At 43.8% G+C, this 18,802-nt stretch overlaps 1 protein-coding gene across 6 annotated transcripts in view; it reads right to left on the reverse strand.

The window, feature by feature from the left end:
- Positions 1-241: 241 nt before the first annotated feature.
- The window catches only part of LOC112104765 (UDP-glucuronosyltransferase 1-6-like), a 106,325-nt gene continuing 87,764 nt past the window's right edge, over positions 242-18,802 (reverse strand). For 3 of the 6 annotated variants that reach the window (XM_026653963.1, XM_024197288.3, XM_024197289.1), the window contains exons 2-5: positions 8,248-8,379; positions 7,816-7,903; positions 4,499-4,718; positions 242-1,315 (exon numbers count right to left, since the gene is read on the reverse strand). In XM_026653963.1, the coding sequence (XP_026509748.1) occupies positions 1,018-1,315; positions 4,499-4,718; positions 7,816-7,903; positions 8,248-8,379 (738 nt within the window). In that variant the 3' untranslated portion in view covers positions 242-1,017. Of the gene's footprint in view, positions 1,316-4,498; positions 4,719-7,815; positions 7,904-8,247; positions 8,380-11,282; positions 12,393-14,455; positions 15,320-18,802 lie in introns of those variants that run through there. The other 3 variants (XM_026653964.1, XM_026653965.1, XM_024197287.1) reach the window with 3 other exon arrangements.

Raw genomic sequence — 18,802 nt, forward strand, 5'->3', positions numbered from 1 at the left:
ATAACACACACAGAACTACGTTGTCTTGGTCTTTCCTGCTTTTTCTGTGGTGAGGACTTCAGGAGCTCTAAGAGCTATTCTTTATATGTTAAGATGGTTTTAATTGAGGATGTAGGTCTGTCGTGCTCAACCACATCAAGTTTTTCTGTCCTGCTAGTCCTCAGTGCAAAGATTACTGCATGTGAAGAGGTGATGACGCCCATATGTCTCAAATCAAAAAAGAGAACTGTTGTTATTGTTCTTATTATTTGGGGTTTATTTGTACAGATTTTTGTTTGGTTTATTTTTAACAGACTATCAAGAACAAAGATTAAATCGGTTGACTACAGTGCTCCAAGTTCAGTACTCCAGCTGGGGTGAAACTTGATTGGGCGGTGGTGGCTCAATAATACTTTCAAATGGAAAATTTGTTCACATTCAGTGTATCTGAAACACAGTTCAGACAATGACAGATTGACCTGGGCAGAACAAATAGCATTCTCTATTTCTAATCAACAGGCTGCATTCTATCCCTCACTTAAAACACCACTTGGCACTTATGTAAGAACTTTCATCCAAAGATCTCGAAGTGCTTTATAAATACGATGCATCAGACACTCACACACTAGAGTGATGGGCACCATAGTAGTACCAAGGTAGAAATGCTATCCCCATTGCACAGATGAGAAAACTGAGGCACAGAGAAGAACCTTTCCCCAAGTCAGATAGTGAGTGAGCAACACAGCAGGAAATGGAACCCAGGAGTCCCATTAATATTCTGAGCACTACACCATAGCATTATGGTGTGAATTATCTTTAACAATCAAACAAGCGTTGAACAAAGCTTTCAAAAATATTCTGAATTAATTGGAGACAAAATCAAAACATGCAACAGCAAAACACGGTGCTGCTATTTAAAGGGAATATGCTCTGAATAATTTCTGAGCTCACCACCAGAAATGACTTTACTGGAACTGTGCTCAGGAGAGCTCTACATTCCCTAAGGTCTGGAGCTGCGCCTCATCTCCAACCCCTTCATTACTCTGCCTTTGATTTGCTCGATTTGCTCACTCTTCCTTTTTTACAGAAACACTTCCGGCAGCAGAACAGGCAGCACTTCAGAGAGATGAAGGTGGCAACGAGCACGACAGCCATGAGAAAAGCAATGACATCCAGAGAGTGGTACTGGATCCAGTTGAGATCGTGGGCCGCAGGCCGCAAATGCTGGGCCCCCTTGTGTCTCATCACAAACTCGACCCAATACACCGCGAGATCAAGGGGATGGATAGGTCTGTCGAGATGAAGGGCTGAGAGACGCATGATATTTTCTTTATAGCTACAAAGAAAAGAAATGAAATGTTTTAAATACTTTTTTTATTTAGAAAGTTAGAGGATTATTTATATCCACAGAAATAAATTCCACAGAGATCCATCAGTTAACATTCTTCTCATGCCATATGCACTGAGGGTTTTATTCCCCATCTTTTTCTTAAACCCTCTTAAGAAAAGAGAGACATTTTAAGTGGCATCCAGGTTGTGAACTGAGGATGGCAGTGTTAACATTGACAAAGAAAGCGGGCAGTACAGAAGATTTAAGAAGAAAAATCAGGATCTTGGTTTTTGCTATGTTAAGCTTAAACTTCAGCGAGACCTCTGGGAAGAGGTATCTAGAGGGCAGGCTGAAATGTGGGACTTCAGGGGAGGAGACCAGTCATGGCGGAGAAATCTATTTATAAATCATCAGCCGAGAGATGGTAGCTGAAGCTATACAAGCAGATAAGGGCATCCGGGGACATGGTGTAGAAGAGAAGGTGTCATAAATATAGAGGGAAGGGTAACAACCTTTATGTATTGCAGTAGCATAAAATCCCTCCTTGGCAGCTGTACTAAATTGCCTTACCTGTAAGGGGTTAATCAGTTCAAATAATCTAGTTGGCGTCTGACTAGAAGAACCAATGAAGAAAAAAAATACTTTCAAATCTGGGGGGGGGGGGGGGGGTGAGGAGAATTTGTTTGTTGTTCTCTTTGTTGTTCCCCCTCCAGATGGAGGGAGAGACCAAGCAGGTACAACATCTCCTGAAAATATACCTGGAATAATCACCTAAAATTACAAAAATTGTAAGTAGGGCAAGGAAATGCGTTAGGTTATTTTTTTGTTTTGGCTTGTGAGTTTTCCTATGCTACAGAGGTAGTTTTATTCCTGTTTTTGTAACTGTGAAGCTGAGCCAGAGGGGAATCCTCTGTGTTTTAAATCTTTTTATTACCCTGTAAAGTTACCTTCCATCATGATTTTGCAGGTGTGATTCTTTTATTTTTTTCCTTATAAATAAAGTTCTTCTTTTAAGAACCTGATTGATTTTTAGTGTCCTGAAGACAAAGGGTCTGGTCTGTACTCACATTTCTAAGGCAATTGGTTGGTATATAATTCTCAAGCCTCCCTAGGAAAGGGGGTGAATGGGTTTGGGGGGATATTTTGGGGGGATAGGGATTCCAAGTGACCCTTCCCTGAATTTTTGTGTAAATCATTTGGTGGTGGCAGCAATACCATCCAAGGACAAGGAAAGAAATTTGTGCCTTGGGGAAGTTTTAACTTAAGCTGGTAGAATATAAGCTTAGGGGGTCTTTCATGTGGGTCCCCACATCTGTAACCCAGAGTTCAGAGTTGGGGGGAACCCTGACAGAAGGCCAAGGACCAAGTTCTGTGCATTCTGCGGGAGAGAGGCAGAGGAGACTCCTTAAAACTCCCCTTCATTGGGTTGCCTACCAAATCTTAGAATAGCTAGGTAGTTGGGAGACTGCCTATTGCGCTGCCCAGTAATGTCACATTTATTCCTTGTGTGTCCCACATTGCTATCTACCTGCTGTCTCTTGTCTTATATTTGTATTGTAAGCTCATTGGGACAAGACACCGTCTTTCTGTTCTGGGTTTGTACAGCACCTAGCTCAGGGAGGTCCTGGCCCATAACTGGGTCTCGGTGCTACAATAATGTACTAAGATATCCAAGAGAGACCAGTTCCAAGAAAGCCCAAGGAGAGCAGAGTGTCCAGTAGAAGGTAATTGCACTGAAACAGCAGAAGAATCAAGGAGGATAAGGATGGAGTATTGGGCCCAAATCTGGCCAGAAAGGAGTCCTCAGTGGCCTGGGGGAGGGTAGTCTTGAGTTGAGCGGAGAGGGTGGAAGCCAGACTGGCGAAGAATTGGAGGAAAGGAAGTCAAGACAGTCGCTATAAATCTCTGTTAGATAAATTTAGAGGTGAAAGGTGAAGAGGCGGAACTTGCAGAAATAGACAGGGTCTCTTGGAAGCCTTGAGAGTCCAGTGTGGGCTGCTTAATTATAGACAAACTATTTAAAAAGGTTAAGTTCTCCTCAAACTGAAGTCAATAGGCTCATTCGCATTTACCCTGGTCTACCAGACAGCTACTCTAAATGTAACCTAATCTTGTGTGAGACAGCCAGCATGGCAGGATGAGTCAACTCCACATGGCCCTTGGCAGTGAGTGGATCAAAATCCTTTCCTGGTTCCTTTCTGTACATGTTCCATCTCAGCTGCTGTGCAAGCCAAGAGACATCGCTGACCTGCATTTCCTTTGTAGTGCCCAGCCAAGCAGCGTTTGATTGTGCCTGATGCTGCTGCTTGCAAACAGATAGAAAGATGAGTTGACTGAGAAAACTCTGGTCTATATAGTAAATTAATGCTATAGTTAATGTCTATAAAACATGACAGGTTGGCCATTATAAGGTAATCCTTTAAGGATGTTCCGCAACAGAACCATAGCTTTGCTCGATATAAGCCAATGTATGGGAGTGACTATGCAAATGAGATGATGTAATGCTGATATGGGCGGGACAATCATTAATGTTTAGCCATCGTCGACATTCTGCAGCATTTTGCTGACATTCACTGTACATTACAGCAAGTCAGGAAATCAGGTCAACCTCCCTGGAAAAACATTCCAATAAAGCATTTTTGTTTGAAAACATTCAGTGGAACACTTGGGTTTTTTGATGAAAATTTGTGATCTGGAACAAACATTTCTGTTTAAAATTTTCAGTTTGTTTGGATTTTTGACTTTTTCCCTCCCTTTACGTCCATTTCCTGCCTGGAAAAGAAGAGAAAAAAGGGGGAAACCTCCACATTTTTATTGCTGTCTTCACATTCTCCAAGAAGCTGGACACTTTTGGCTTTAATCATGTGACGTACCTTGAAAAATTGTTTTCTTCCACCGTATATATGCCACACCCACTTGAGCATTGCATCATCTCATTTGCATACTCAAGCCCCTTCTAGATACCTATAATTAGAGACCCTGACGAGCAAAGTCCTGCAGTAATGGGGAAAATACTAGCCCCCTAATGCTAATACATTGGTGTATAAATCCTGATTGCTGAGTGATACAGAACATCGTAATATGACAAGGGTAGTGCTTAGTGTTCAATTTAACTGGAAACCAATGGGCCAGCATTATATTCAATAGCCCTAAAATGAAGATGACACATTTATATCTGCTGTTACTGACCTTTTATCATTAATCACTGCATTCAATGCATCCGATAGGTCCTTAGAAGTCATTTCAAGTACATTCAGCGTCACTCCCGCACCCCGGGACTCTATCCGCTTAGCATTGTCCATCTGGTCTCCAAATAATGGCATCAGAACCATTGGCACTCCATTGCATATCCCCTCATAGATTCCATGTGAGCCTCCATGGGTGATAAAGGCACGGGCTTTGGGATGAGCTGTGAGGGCGAGGTAGACGTATTACTGTAGCAGACTGCTTGCTCAGACATTACTGGTTAATTCTTTAAGCTGCAGCAGGCACACTATTAGATGTGCTTTCGGTACAACGGCATCGGTGGTTATAAATATAGAACACGACAACACTGGAGTGCAGGTCACATGGGAATTGCTCCTGGACAATCTTCAGGATTATAATTATAATTATCAGTGATGGAGTGGACCTTAAAGGTCTCAGAGGTTCTGCTAGGTTTGGATAATCTTTGCAAAGCTTTGAATCATCTGTAAAACTTTTGAGATCTTGGAGTGAAATCCTGGCCCCACTAAAAACAATGAAAGTTTTGCCATTGACTTCTGTGAGGTCAGGATTTTACCCTTATCCTTCAACCTTAGCTAATCTTTCCATTCTCAGTCAGATCTTTCCTTTCCCTAGATTCCTATCTCTTCCCACAAGTCCTGTCATCCTTACTTCTCCCCTCAATCTCTAACAAACTTTGGTAATTTCCCCTTTCTTCTCCCCAGTTCTCAGACCTCTCATGGGACTCCCCATAAGCTCTGACATCAAGCAGACCCCTCCCCATTCTGGATCCCGTTGAGAGGTCTGCAGTCTCTCTCTTGGACCCAGTGCATTATCTGGTTTGAATTTGGTAGGTCTTGGTGATTCACCTGTCAGCCATGTTCTAGCAGGGACTGTGGACATCTGGGGAAGTCCAAGAGAACATGGGAGCTGCATCAAATAGGACACTGGTTCCAGTGAGACTGTGGGATTTAATGAGATCACCAGGGAGAAGAGTGTATTTGAGCTGAGGAAGGGGGTGATTTCCCTAACTAAGGTCTGGGAATGGCTCCGACATAAGGGTGAGTTCTTATTTTTACAGAACCAATAAGTGCATCCCTAGAAAAGATCTAATACAGGAGTTCTCGATCTTTTTCTGAGCTCCCCCCCCCCCCCCCCGAACAGGGCCCAGGGGGGAAAGGGACTTGGGGCTTCGGGTCGGGGGTGGGACTTCTATTTTAGGGTGGGGGCAGGAGCTGGCAGGGCTTGGGCCAGCTCTGCACAGCAGGGTCCATGGAGGCAGCACCACCTCCACCCCCGACTCACCTCAGCAGGCCACTCAGCCTATCTGGGTTGTGTGTGTGGTGGGGGTTCAGCTGAAAAAGTTTGAAAACTGCTCAGGGGGCAGCTAGGGGCTGTGTGTAGACAGGGTGTAGCTCAGGGTGCAGGGAAGGGGTAGCCAGGGCTGTGTGTGCGGCCAGAGGGGTAGCTCAGGCTGCAAGGCAGGTGGTAGCTAGGGGTTGTGTGCAGGCAGGGAGGTAGCTAATGGTGCAGCTGGGGTTACTAGGGGCTGTATGGGTATAGGGGGTAGCTCAGGATGTAGGCGGGGGTAGCTAGGGACTGTGTGCTAGGAGGACTCCCCTGTGGTCGCTGCTCCCCAAGGGCTCTGTCAGCCACAGAGTGGGGTCACCTTACCTGGGCGGCTCTTATCTGCTGTGTGAGCTGAGGACAGCCACAACCCTGGGCACCAGCAGCAGCAGCAGATGGGGGAAATACCGTGGCTGCCTGCTCCATGACATCAGCCAGAGCAGCAGCTGCCCGCAGTGCCTGACTCCAGCTGCCCACGTCCGACCTGGCCAGGGGATGGGACCTCGGGGGCGAGAAGAGGGGGGATGGAGCTGCCCCCTGGAGTGCCCCGCTCTGGCACTGCAGTGGGGGGATAGGCAGCCAGTGCTCGGGATTTCAGTCGCGGGGTCCCACAGCCCCCCTGAAAGGGCTCATGAACCCCTAGGGGACACGGACCCCCGGTTGAGAACCGCTGATCTAATAAACTCTGTGTACAGCAGTTACCATGTGAATTTCATAATCTAGCAGACAAAGGTATAACAAGAGGTAATGGCTGGAAGATGAAGCTAGTCAAATTTAGAATAGAAATAAGGCACACATTTTTAGCAGTGAGGATAATTAACCAGTGGAACCTAACCCTGTGTGCAGACGACCTGTACCTGCTGAGAGTGGGGGGGCAGAGTGAAGGCAGCCAGCTTCAGCAGTGTTACTGAGCATGCTCAGTCCGTGTGCTCAAGCCAAGCCGCAAATGTGGGGGGGCATATGATCCTGCGTGCCCCCCCACGCATCGCCTCTGTTGTAGGGGATTCTATGTCACTGGCAATTTTAAAATCAAGACTGGAGGTTTTTCTAAAACATTTGCTGTGGTTTCAAACAGGAATTAATCCAAGGAAGTCCTATGTTATACAGGAGGTCAGACTAGTTGATTACAATGGTCCCTTATTCATAGACTTTAAGGCCAGAAAGGACCATCATGATCATCTAGTCTGACCTCCTTCACATCACAGGCCACGGAATCTCACCCGGCCTCTCCTGTAACACACCCATAACTTCTGGCTGAGTTACTGAAGTCCTCAAATCATTATGTAAAGAATTCAAATTACAGAGAATCCATCATTAACTCTAGTTTAAAGTTTTGCCCCATGCTACAGAGGAAGGCAAAAAAATCCTAGGTTCCCTGCCAATCTGATCTGGGGAGAAATTCCTTCTGGACCTCAAATATGGCCATCAGTTAGACCCTGAGCATGTGGGCAAGACCCACCAGTCAGACACCTGGGAAAAAATTCTCTGTAGTAACTCAGAGTCCTCCCCTTCTAGTGTTCCATCACCGGCCATTGGGGATATTTGCTAACAGCAGTCGCAGATGGGCCAAATGGCTTTTTAGGCAATCTTATCACACCATCCTCTCCATACACTTATCAAGATCAGTCTTGAAACCAGTTAGGTTTTTGTCTCTGCTGCTCCCTATGGAAGGCTGTTCCAGATTTTCACTTCTCGGATGGTTAGAAAATTTTGTCTAATTTCAAGCCTTAACTTTGTTGATGACCAGTTTATAGCCATCTGTTCTTGTGCCAGCAGCATTAGTGCTTAACTTGAATAACTCCACACCCTCTGTGGTATTTATCCCTTTGATGTATTATAGAGAGGCCCTTCTGGCCTTGGAATCTACAAACCTATGGTATTTATGACTATTCCCTTAGAGCATTATCAAATTAAAAGAAACCTACTTAATTGTTGCCTCTCCTGCCCAGACTTACCAAGTAGATCGTTCTGTGGCAGCCATTTGATTAGCTTTGTGTTGTTTGCAAGGTTGGGGGGTGTTTCTCCAGTGTACCTCCAAAGAACCTTTGGGAAATAATAAATGCAGCATTAATATTAAGCACTTGCCTCTTACAATTCTTCTGCTGTTGCTTCTTCCTGTAAACTGTGCTGTACAGCAGAGCAGATAAGCCCATGATGGACAAAATCTGTTTCGTCAAGGTTTGCGCTGAGCAGCAGAGATGGGGTTTTGTTTTGACATTAGAAGGGATGGAGCAGGTTTTTGGTTATTGAAGCTATTTGTTGTGTTAAGTGTTATACCACACATTTATAAGTAAAAAAAATAAATCAAATAATACAGAATCGTAACCAGTGACTATATTCCAACACATTATTCAACAGCTGTTCTAGAAAGATTCTTTTCGTCTTACTGTCTGAGGTATTGTTCCAAAGGCTTCAGCAATCTGCTTGGCTTTCTTCATGGGAATCTCAGAGACCATTGAGCCCAAGGAGAAGACCACAAAGCCGTGTTCCCCAGAGGCATTCACAATGCTTTCAAATTCCTGCAAATACAAAGAAACCTCCAGTCAATGCTTTTCATTCTAATCCATGTCACAGGGCCATAATTCTGGTGCTTTGCAATCAAAGGGATCTCATCTTGACTAGCCTGGAAAGGAAATAATGTTAAAAGGCCAAATAATTCAGTATGGGTCTGATCCTATAAACATGCATGCATGTGAAAAAACATATGCATGTGATTGTCCTGTTGAATCCTATGGGACAGCTCCCAAGAGTAAAGATTTTTGCATTCAAGTGTTTGCAGGATTGGGGCATAAATCAAGACTCCGTATGGAAATAATTAAAGGTGCAGTGTACTAAATAAATAAAATATATGAAAGTAAAGTAAAGGAAGATGCAATGCAAACCAAATAGATCGATTAAACCATGGTCATATATTTCCTGGCACCCAAAAGCAGCTACATGCATTGTTTTCTTTTGACACACCAGAGGTGACAGGAAATTCAGGCTTAGGTCTGATGTTTCTCTTTTCAGATCACACAGTTGTGGAAACATAGTTGGTGTTTTTAAAGCTTAATGATGTAAACAATGGCCTGAAAAAAGAGGCACCTTTAAATTCTTGACTTATCAGTTCTGTCTGGATCTTGAGAACATTGAAAATCCTGTAACTTTCTTTTCTTTTAAATAAAAAAAAAATCTTTCACAGTTGCCTACACATGGACAGGTGGAAGATTTTGAGACCCGTACCACACAGAAAGGGCTAAATAGGAATCAGCAACTAACTGTGATGATATAAATAAGTGAAAAGCTAACTGAAAGGGCAAGTGAACCAATAAGGAATAAATGTCCTATTTCTTACCAATATGTTTTCCTTAAAGCCTGGGGAAGAGAGAATGCCAGAATATTAATTTAAATTCAGACCCCTTTCAAAAGTTTTCCAGGGGCCACTGATGAATCTTTAAACAACATGGGGTGTGAAAGGCAAACTTGTTAAATAAGCTCATACAACTGTCAGGCTCTTTGTGAGTCGTGCTGTTGACCAATTAATCCCTGGGTTCTAAGGGACCATCAGGATTGGCTGTCTTCATTCTTGTGTGACAGGTTTATTATACGTTTTGCTGACTGGTTAAACCACAATGACCTTTGTTACAGACTGGATCCTGAACAGGAGGGCAAACGATTTGCTGATGTCAGCAGTCCGGACACTGGGACACAGGCAAACAATTTCAGTGCATGACTTGGCATAAGGGGCCCATCCAAAGCCACATTCTCTATAGCACGTATTTAGTGATCTTCTTAGACATTGCAAACTAAATTCAGTATAATCTCCAGACTGTTGGAATCAGGCCCGGATGCCCACACAAACAAGTGCACTTCTGTGCACAAATAGGCTGGCCAGTGATAGGCTGCTGAGATTCCTTCCTAAGCCCTGATCCAGCAGAACAGCTAAGAATGAATGCTGCTTCAGGCATGCGCATAATTTCATTGACTTCACGGGGACTGCTTACGCTAAAGTTACTCCTATGTTTAAGTGCTTTGCTAGACCAGGATCTGTTTTCCTGCCAGCAAAGACCACTTTCCTCAGGGGACTTCCCCTCACAAGCAATGGTTCAGAAAAAGTTTTTTTTCTCAGTCCATCAGCAGGACTCAGCAATCAGTAGTTCAGGATGATTTGGCATTAGTGTTAGATACCTAAAGAATGCTGTTTATTGTGAATGCTGTCAGTTACACAGTGCTATAACTAACCACCACAATTTATTGGGCTACACATTTAAATGATGTCGATACATTTTCAGGGCTATATTCAGGTTCTTGTCTACTCTGTGCCATAATGGGACCAAATTTCACAGCAACGATCCCTAAATTCCAAGGCACCAACCTCTAAATTCTGCATCAATGTCATGAAACATCCTTCATTCTCATTCTGGTATCTACACTGCCTCCGCCCCCAGCACCCCCCCTGTTGATGTAACAATTTGTCTATGATTCCACTATTGCAGTAGTGGTCACTTTTATTTCTGCTGTTTTCTTTCAGTTTGTTGTCTATGATATTCTAACAACAATCTAGCCTTTTTAGGCTACTTTTAGCCTAGTCTCTTGTGTAAATGTGTTGATCTTCCTACATATTCTCACACAACTTTAAATTCTATTGCCTTATTTTTCTGCTTCATGCCATTCTTCACACGCCAGAATAGACTGTGTGGATAGATTGTCAATATAATCCTGCATTCCTTGTGTACTCAAACTCCCCCCAGTTTCAAGGACTATACAAAGTATGCTAGATTGGATCATTCATTAGCAAACACTGCAGTATCACATACCAAATTATGTTGTCATGAGAATGTAGGGAACTAAGGCCTTGTCTACACTTAAATATTGTGTATAGTTACAAGTTGCCCTGTCAATCTACTGAGTGAAGCACATTTTTTAACCATCTCATTCTTCGTCCCCCAACAGTATTCTGAGTTCCATGCCTGACTATACAACTACTTTATGTGCGGATGGTTCTTCATCTCTGAATGTCAGGTTGCTAGTCTGTCAAAATGAGGCTAGTACCCACCTACCTTGTATGAGTGCTGTCACTTAATTAATGTCTGTCCTACTCTTAGAAATACCTTCATGAAAGGTACCACTCTAATGCAAAGTTCCAATATTATTTGGTACGCTGGGTGACCCCACAAGTCTCATGAAGAAATATATGAAATGAGAATATTCTAAACAGTAAAACCCTAGCCTTCCATGTCTGGTTTTGTGGACAACTGAGGATCTCTCATTATACAAGTAACTACGTATGACTCTGAGAGGAATAGATGTAACATGCTTTTCTAAGCCCTTCCATGCTGTCACTTCCTTACTTTTATTTTGTTTTAACCAATAGAAGCTTTATCTAATAGTGAGTGCTAGTAGGATAGTCCAGTTTTAATTGTAAAAAAAAAAGAGAACTAACCTGAGATAATGGTTTCTCCTGGCCACAGTTTATGCCTCCAATTAAAACCATGTTGGGCATCACAGGCCTCGGATACTCAAACACAAAGTCATATCTCAAAAGCCAAATAGATGCATGACTTAAAAGCTCTGGCACTGTCACATCTTGTTGAAGGAACTCCCTGATCAGTTCTTCATGGGATGAATAAAGAAGGGAACAGCTCAAGAACTCTGATGAGCTGACTAAGATGTTCCACATACGCTGGGGAAATGTCATGTGGTCTGTATAGCTGGTGAAGAATTTGGGGATGTAAGAAGCAGGGTTTGGACACTGGGTGGCCTGGAATTCTAGCCCGCACGGAATTCCCCGTGAGAAGTAAACAGAAGGTAGGGACAAATTTTCGGCTACTATTTGTCCACATAGAAACATAGGATCCATCAAGACAGCATCAAATGCACTTTCTTTGAGGTAGGTGATCAGCTCTTTGTTGGACAGAAGCTGTTTGCAGGAACTGAATAAGAGTGTCATAATATTTCCTATTCTTGCGAATGTTTTAGTGAACTTTTCCAGGAAAGGTTGAGGTGTAAATATTTGATGGCCCACTCTTTTAAATTCTGCTTCCAAGTATTCCTTGGTGTATGGCACAGAGTATATTTCCATTGTATAATGCTCTGATGGCTGTATTTGAACACTTACTTCTGGCACAACTGCTACTATTTCATGTCCTTTCTGCCGAAGCTGATGTACTACTGAATGCATGCTGAACCAGTGACTGCCATCTAGGGGAATCACCAAGAGCTTTTCCCCGTCAGAAAGGCTCCAGATGGGCAGAAAAAGTAGAAGCCAGGCAGGTAGGTGACAAACCCCTTGAAACAGAGAAGCCATCTCACTAGATAAAGAAGACTTGTGCTGCAGTCAGTCAGTCAGTCAGGTTTTAGATGCATGCTCAACTATTGCAGGCAACACAGGAATTGTTTTACTACTGGCCTTCCAACCCTTATTCCTTCAGTTCTTAAATTAATGTTTGCTTTCCAATGAACTGGATGTTTACAGGAGCATGAGTGAGGCAATTTTTAACTTTTAGCTGGTTAAAGGTTGGTTATGGAATCTGACTGGACAACAAAGGATCAGAAAAAACTGGAACAATGTAGGGAAATGTTGGTTTCCTGGGTTTGTGCATTACTTCAACATTAAGATGCTGGTGTGGGATGTTTCATTCCAAGATCTACTAGAATTGAGAATGTAAGAGAATACTTTGCCAACAATTCATGAGGTTATTAACTTATGGTTAATTATGCATAGAACTGAGCACACAATTTATTTTTGTTTTTTTGTTTCCAGGTGGTTTTTTTACCTTTGTTTGTTTTAAATAAATCTAGCTAAACTTCAAAATGAAGCATTTTGAAATGAAAAATTGAAATGAAAAATTCAACTTTTTTTCCTGAATTCCCCCCCTTTTTTGTTTGTTTGAAACTATTCGCAGATTTCAATCCAAATTCACCAAATTTCATTTGTCGGTGAATAAACTATTCATCCTAAAACTGTCACCCAACTCTAATTATCCACTCCCTGAGGTGACTGTGCAGTTCAATTGGACAACAGATGCACAAAGAAGCTGTACCGCTGCCCAAGGTGTTGTTTTTGTGCTTTCTGCTCCTGCTTTAAACAAAAAGATATTGAAAATCATTAAGATTGACTTGTTCACTGCTTGCTGTCTACCCCATGCTCGGTCAAACTCAGCTCATGGTGGAGTATCTTGGCAATGATCCAACCAATGATAAGGGTGTTTTTTTGGCCCACAAATGCTGCTCACTTTGTTATCTGGTTATTAGTATCATCCTGACTGTTTGTATTACACTCCCTCTTACCGATTCTGTCATTAGGACACAGCTGTGACCCCCCCTAGGGAGGAACTCCAGGATTTCAGTTTGAGAGTGGCGCATATTCTCATTATGGAGTGAACCTAGTCTCACCATAGTTATATTCCAGTGTTGATCATGACACACATCCCCAATCATTGCCCAAATGAAATACACTTTAAAATGTCACAAGTGTGAGCCTGTGCTCAGCTGGTTGCTTTTTCAGAAGTCAGAAACAAAATGAGTGTGCTTCAAAAATGAGGTATTTGTGTTTCCTAGAAATGATCTTCATTGCCTCTGGCTCCTATCTCAGAAATGGCTTATTAGGCTATGTCTACACTAGCACTTATTATGGCTGGAACAATCCCCTGGGGGCTATTTTTGCAGCCAAGGGTCAACAGAATGCAGCATGTTCCTCTTACATCCACGACATGTCCATAGCTCCAAGCAGGTGTCATAGAAACAGATATGCTGGTTTTGCAGCACTGGGGGAGTCACTAAATGCCCCTCAGGCAGCTTGAAGTCCCTACAGCCAGTCCCATTGTGGTAATTCCACATAACCTTTGCACAGATACCTAAAGCACCATATACCATGTTTAAAAACCCATAATGCAAATGTCACAAGCTAAGCAAATCCCAGAGGGGTCAGGGGGAGACCAAAAAACCCAAACTGTATTACGACAGAGATGATATTAGGCACCTGAAGCTGGGGGCGCAGAAGACTAGAACGCTCTAATTATAAACAAAGAGTGGAAAGCCCAGGTATTCTGGGTTAAAGTTACTCTTTTAACTCATCCCATACAACCCTTTGCCTCTTCTGATATGAAGATACGGTGCAGGCAAACTGGACACTGTGACAATCAGTGCCATGGGGACCCAGCTGCTTCCTTGTAAGAGTCTTTTATCAAAATAGCCCCACTCTTACTACGCCACCTGAAGCGCACAACTGGACTAGAATGTACAAAGCCCCACCCCAGAGGCTACATAAGATGGAGCAATGCACTAGGAGTAATAGGTTACAGCAAGTGTGTCAGAGAACCATTTTCAATCAAGGCCTCAAAGGACCTTTACTTCCATGCTGTAGAAATTGTCCTGAGGCAATAACAATTGATTTAAGGACACTGACTATCCCTTCTCACTCACGCCTCCACTTTGTCATTACTTGAGTCAATGCTTGTGAGGTCATCAAGACCTTGGCTCATATGTAATAAGCCATAAAAATTATGTTTTTCACTGGGACCCTGTCGGATCTCATGCAGGATAATAATCGAGCCTACAGAAAAACCCATTGAATAATCTTGTAATATTTTCACTTTTTAAAAATAACTTACAAACCTTGGATAATGGTTTCTTCTGTTCACAGTTGGTGCCTCCTATGAAAACCATGTTGGGCATCACTGGCCTGGAATACTCAAACACAAAGTTGTATCTCAGCAGCCAAATGGATGCTTTGCTGAACAGTTCCAGGATCGTTACCTCTCTCTGAAGAAACTCAGAAGCCAGGCTCTCATATTGTGAATATAACAGGTAACAAAGTAAATTCTCTGCAGCATTGACTAATAGGTTCTTCACGCGCTGGGTAAACGTCATATGGTCGGAATTGGATGTGAAAATCCTCGGGACATAAGAAAGAGGATTGGGACACTGAGTGGCTTTGAAGTCCAAGCCACATGGAAGTCCACGCATGAAGTACACGGAGGGAACTGAGAGATATTCAGCAATTATTGGTCCACATGGCAACACAGGATCCATAAGGACAGCATCAAATTTGCTGTCCTCAAGGTATTTAATCAACTCTTTGTTATATAAGAAATGCCTGCAGGCAGATGAGAACATGGTTGTAAATTGCGATATGTTTTCAAAGACCCTGGTCATTTTCTCTGGAAACGGCAGGTCAACAAAAATGTTCTCTCCTATTGAATGGTAAAATTTATCCAACGATTCCTGTGTGTAAGGCACTCGATATGTTTTTACTGTGTAATAGTCTGATGTTCCCATGAGCAAGGTGACTTCTGGGATTACGACAACAACATTGTGCCCTCTTTTCCCAAGCATTTCCACTACCACCCGCATGCTGAGCCAGTGACTCCCATCTTGAGGCACAACCAGCAGTTTCCCACCTTCAGCAAAACTCCACAAAGAGAGAAAAAGAGCCAGCCCAGTGGTTCCCTGCTTTCTTGACATGGCTGCCGTTGTGCTGCTAGGAATAAAAAACCCAACTTTCTCCCCAAGAAACCTTCCAAGCAGCATTTAAAGGCAGAAGTCTCTGGGATTGCAGCTGTGTCTCTGTGACCTTTAAGCCCAATTAATTCTCAACTCTAGAAACCCTTCTCAGCAAATATTTTACGTAACACACAATGCTTTAAACTGTGATGAAAGGGGGGATGTTAAACAAGACTGGATCGATGTCAGCAGTGCCGCTGGAGTTTGTTACATGCAAACACAACACCTCCATCAGCATTTCATATTCTAAAATGAGTCAGCATTATTAACAAAGACTCTGGTGGAGAGGTCGCAGGATTTCATAGCAGGGTTGGTGTGGGCCAGGGTTGGTTCAAGGACCTCAGGGTAGGTCTACACAGCAGTTAAACACCTACTAGCCTCGTTCACCAGAAATAACCTTGAGGAAATTACACTCTTCCTCATCCGCAGCAAGACAGTGGTGACGGATACAACTAAGGCGGGATACAGGCGAGAAGAACACACTTCTTGCGCCAATCCTGAATGCTGCTGCCCACATAGTCACTAGGTCTGAAAGGGGCAACATGGGAGGACATTTCCATGCTGGAATTTCGGAACCCCTTGAAAACCTGAGCCTGGAGGGTGTAGCACAGTGGGTTACAGCTTTTAAGGGAGTTAGAGCTAGATCCACAAAGGGTCTGAGCATCACAATGCCTCAATCCTAGGTGCTCAGTGGAATTCACAGCCCTGAGCTAGGTGCCCAGGCATTGTATGGGAAGTGTTAGAGACCAAAGAAAGGGATTCTCAGAAGCCAGCAAGCCGAGCTAAGAGCTACCTAGGCAGTCTACACTATGGACCTTACAGCAACACAACTGTACCGCTACTGCTGTGCCGCTGTAAGATCCCCCATGTAGCTGCTCTCCTGCCTGTGTAATTAAACCACCCCCAAAGAGCTGCATTAGCTATCTCAGCAGAATCACAGAATCATAGAATATCAGGGTTGGAAGGGACCTCAGGAGGTCATCTGGTCTAACCTCCTGCTCAAAGCAGGACCAACCGCAACTAAATCATCCCAGGCAGGGCTTTGTCAAGCCGGGCCTTAAAAACCTCTAAGGCTGGAGATTCCACCACTTCCCTAGGTAAGAGAAGAATCTCCCCTGCCCACATAGCGCTAGCCACACCAGCACTTTTGTCAGTGAAATTTCTGTCGGTCGGGGGGTGTTTTTTACACCTCTGACCAACAAAATTTTACCAACAAAAATGCTGAGGAGAGGCATAAGCCCTACCAATCAAACTCCAGATGGGGGCAAGGTGCCTTTCCACCTCTGAGGATTCACAACCATGAACCCTGTCCCAGAGCTAGCGCCTAACCCGGCCCATTCTCACAAAAAGCCACTGTGAGAGAGTGACTGACTCTGTGGCCCATGGAGAGGCCCTCATACCAGATTGGAAGAGTCAGATTCAAGATCCTGAACTAAGAAATCTGTAATTGTTTATACAAAGTGGAACAGCTCTAACAGGAGCAAGAGACACCTGAGAATACCCAATAGCCTGGCAGTCGGGGCACCCACCTAGAATGTGGTTAGACCTAGACCTGATTCACATTTCTGCACCAGAGAGGGTGGGGGATTCAAACCCAGGTCTCTCTCATCCCAAGTAAGTGCCCTAACCATTGGTATAATGGGACTGGGACACACACCTGCCCACTCTTGCCTTGGCTGTCTTTTGTGCAGGTTAAGCATATTCTGAGTACACTTACTGGATGGGCCCCGCAGGCAAGGTGGGGGTTGGGGTGGGGGTGGATGCCTCATCTGAGAATCCTACTGGGGTTTAAGTATGAGCCACGGGCCGAATAGTTCAGTGGGATCAGGAGTTAGCACATGCCCACCAGTGGAGACTATTATTGTATCTACTTCAATCAGTGCACCTAATCAAACTGTGATTTGTGGACATGCTGATGTACCTCACTCACCCTGATATGATGATAAACTTCACACTGAGCACAGATTTCAAAGACATGACTTGGGAGAGATGCAGGAAATAAGTAATAAGTAACCAAGGCAAAAGTACCACGGCATGATTAGCTTATTGAAAGCATAATACGAGATATGATATGTAAACAATCTCTTTTGCTATGATTTGCTCTCTGCTTTTAAGATACCTTGTGCTAATAAGATCAAGAGTCTTAGACTGTAGCTTGGATATCTTCTCACAGGTCACCCCACAGACAGCAAAAGCTCTCAGTGCCAAAGGAGCAGTGGTGAAGAAGGAAAGGGTCTTCAGACTTCACCTCCCTTGGGTTCTCAGCAAGGCTGACGAGAGGGAGGGGAAGCCGGTACAAATTACCAGGTCCCGGCGGTCCAGAAAGGGGCCCGGGGCTCGGCTTCCCCCCCTCTCGTCGGCCCTGTTTAGCTGGTCCGCCCTTGCTGGGGGGCCCCCAAATTTTTTTTCACCGGGGCCCGAACCCACTCTCGGCGGCCCTGGTTCTCAGTCAGCAAGGCCTGGGCTAAAGGAGCCTTCTCCCAGAAGGGGCCAAGCAGGACTGCATCTCTTGTGGTTACAGGGGAGAGATGCTGAAGGATCAGAAAGGCCCGTACCTTTATGGAGGAGAAGGAAGCCATTGTGTTTTTGATCAGAAATCACTAAGGCCCAGACCCGTAAAGGGAGTTAAGCACCTAAAGACCCTTGAGGATCTGGGTCTAGGACTCTGGTTGTCTCTCTTTGAACTCTAAGCGCTATTGACATTCAAGTTAAGTTTTTATTTTGAGAGACAACATGGGTGAGGTAATATCTTTTATTGGACCAGCTTCTGTTGGAGAGAGAGACAAGCTTTCAAGCTACACAGAGCACTCCAATATCCTGGGACCAACACGGCTCCAACACTGCAAACATACTTAGAAAGATTCATATAGTTAACATATGTTCTAAACTAGGAAAAAAACGAGAATGGTAAGCAATGATTAACTGATAACAGGAGTGTCAGTGGAGTTTAAGTAATATATTAACAAACCACCTCCAGTCATTTCACTTGGGTACAATGATTCAGCACAACTAGCAGAATCTTTACACAACAGAGGCTGCTGAAGTTCATAGAAGGGACAAAGTGGGTCAGAGTTGTTTGAAGAAGCTCACACCAGCAGTTGCCTGCATTACACCTAGCTCAAGCCTGTACTACTTCAGTGTATGGGGAAAGCCATTTCCCTAGTTTCTACATAGAAATTTCATTTACTCTCTGTATGTCTCCCTGAAGCCTCAACTGTCTGCTGACTCAGTGGTTGAGAGCTCTTTTTTTTTTTGAGAATATCACCAGGTGGAATCACCATAGGGTTCTGTGGTGTTACCTTCTAATTTTTAAGTTTTCAGCCATTTTTTGGCTATTTTTACACACACGATTTTGAAAGTGATGCAAGTGCACCAGCATGGGCTTTCAGCTCCTAGTAGTTGCAATCTGACATCCCCTGTAGGGCACTTCCAGATACACTTCTAAGTGCAACATTGACA

This window comes from Terrapene carolina, unplaced genomic scaffold (genome assembly GCF_002925995.2).
Source record: "Terrapene carolina triunguis isolate 2854851 unplaced genomic scaffold, T_m_triunguis-2.0 Scaffold173, whole genome shotgun sequence".
NCBI classification, from domain to species: Eukaryota; Metazoa; Chordata; order Testudines; family Emydidae; genus Terrapene; species Terrapene triunguis.